Genomic DNA, 1,831 nt, shown 5'->3' on the forward strand with positions numbered 1-1,831 from the left:
CGCGGGCGCGGTGAGTGGTGGCCATCCTGCGCCCCGGCTCTGCCAGCGTCTGCGGGTGGGCTGGAGCGAGTGGGGGACACAGACCCCCTGGGCTCTCCAGCCCTGGCCGTCGTGGAGTCCAGCACCGCTTGGGCTGTGTTTGTGCACGACAGCCCGGGGTCAGCAGCATCTCTTCTTGGGCTTGTCGTTGGGAGTGAGTTTGATGGAGTCGGTTAAATAACTCTCAAAAATCCCTTTATACTGGAAAAATCAGAGAGGAGAAAGGGTGAGTGGCATCAGCTCAGAGCCAGCCTGAGCAGACCGAAGGACTTGGGGAGCACAGGTTCAGTGCTGATCAAAGACAAAACCCAGGGAAAAGCCGCTCAGTTGAGCCGAGGAGCGGGACCCACGCTTGCTTGGCGTGGGGACAACAAGGTCCCCGTGGGGTGGCCGCTAGAGGACAGTCGCTGTGCGGTGCCACACGCCCCGTCACCGCGGGTGAAGCCAAAGAGCAATTCCTATTCTTTTCTAGCTAAATATCGATTTTAAGAAATCAAATACAAATGTGTTTCTCTTTCCTGGGGCTCTCCTCCCTGTTACAAATGCAAACTGTTCTGCATCAGAGGGTGGCCTGGGAGGGTCGCTCAGACCAAGTCCGGGTCCTGCTCCCTCCACCCCAAATCCCTTGCACAGGCTGGGGGTGGGAAGGATGCTCACCGTTGCTAACGCCTGCTTTGCGAGGGTCTCGAAAGCCTCCGCCACGTTGATGTTGTTCTTGGCGCTGACTTCAAAATATGGGATGTCTTTCTCTTTGCACCAGGCTGAAGCCATCTCCTTGGGGACCTGCAGGGAGCGAGGATGGAGGCACAGCACGGCCTCACGCAGGGCTGCCCCCAGCTGCTGGAGGGGACCCTCCTCGCCCACCCAGGCACTGCTGGGTGAGGGCAGGGCGCAGGCAGCTGTCAGAGCTGCTTAATTCCCGCTGCCTTCAGGGGGGACAGTCTCTACTGAGAGGGGCACACAGCTTGTGCCCCCCAAGAGGCATGGGGGAGGCGACAGCAGCGGGTCCCCAGCAGCTCCTTGCCCTGGATTTTGTGCGAGCATTGAAGGGAGGCTGGCTCTGCAGAAGCATCAATGCTCGTAAGCCATTGGGGCATTAAGGTATCCCACTCCACATGCCCTGCTCGCTCTCCTCCGCCCTTACTTGGCGATCGCAAATGTCTATTTTGTTCCCCAGCACGACCATGGGGAAATCTTGCTCCCTTGGAATGACTTTCTCCAGAAAGTCATCTCTCCAGTTGTCCAGGGACTCGAAGGACTCCCTGTCCGTCACGTCGAAGGCCAGCATGCAGCCGTCTGAGCCTTTGTAAAAGGTCGACACCATGGATCGGAATCTCTCCTGTCCCCCCGTGTCCCAGATCTAGGGCAGAGAAGGGCACGGGTGTGACACGAAGGGCACGGGTGTTTGCAGCTTCAGAGAGTGCTGAGTTCCCAGAACTCCTGTGGGATTTCATACACTTCATGGATGCTCAGGGCTGCTGAAAATCAGGCCCCACAAATCCACACCCCCCTGACCTCAAGATGCCAGTTGGCATTTGGGGACAGCAGGACATGGAGGGACACAGCCACAGGATCGCGGTGGGCACCCCGGGCAGTCTCAGCCCCACTCACCTGCAGTTTTAGGGGAGTGTTGTCCACCGCGACGACTTTGGTCAGGATGCTGGCGCCCAGCGTGGTGCGGTAATCCTCGTAAAACGTCTTGTGCACGTACTGGTGCAGGAGGGAGGTTTTGCCCACGCTGGTGGGAGGGAAGGGACACGAGTGAGGCTTTACTGTGCTGGGGGGGTCAGCA

General features: G+C 58.8%; 1 protein-coding gene across 1 annotated transcript in view; it reads right to left on the reverse strand.

The window, feature by feature from the left end:
• Positions 1-159: 159 nt before the first annotated feature.
• Positions 160-1,831, reverse strand: part of RAB7B (RAB7B, member RAS oncogene family) — a 1,807-nt gene continuing 135 nt past the window's right edge. Inside the window, exons 2-5 of the mRNA XM_009879044.1 lie at positions 1,651-1,777; positions 1,184-1,399; positions 697-822; positions 160-240 (exon numbers count right to left, since the gene is read on the reverse strand). Of these exons, the coding sequence (XP_009877346.1) occupies positions 160-240; positions 697-822; positions 1,184-1,399; positions 1,651-1,777 (550 nt within the window). The remainder of the gene's footprint in view (positions 241-696; positions 823-1,183; positions 1,400-1,650; positions 1,778-1,831) is intronic.

This window comes from Apaloderma vittatum, unplaced genomic scaffold, assembly GCF_000703405.1.
Source record: "Apaloderma vittatum isolate BGI_N311 unplaced genomic scaffold, ASM70340v1 scaffold25141, whole genome shotgun sequence".
NCBI classification, from domain to species: domain Eukaryota; kingdom Metazoa; phylum Chordata; class Aves; order Trogoniformes; family Trogonidae; genus Apaloderma; species Apaloderma vittatum.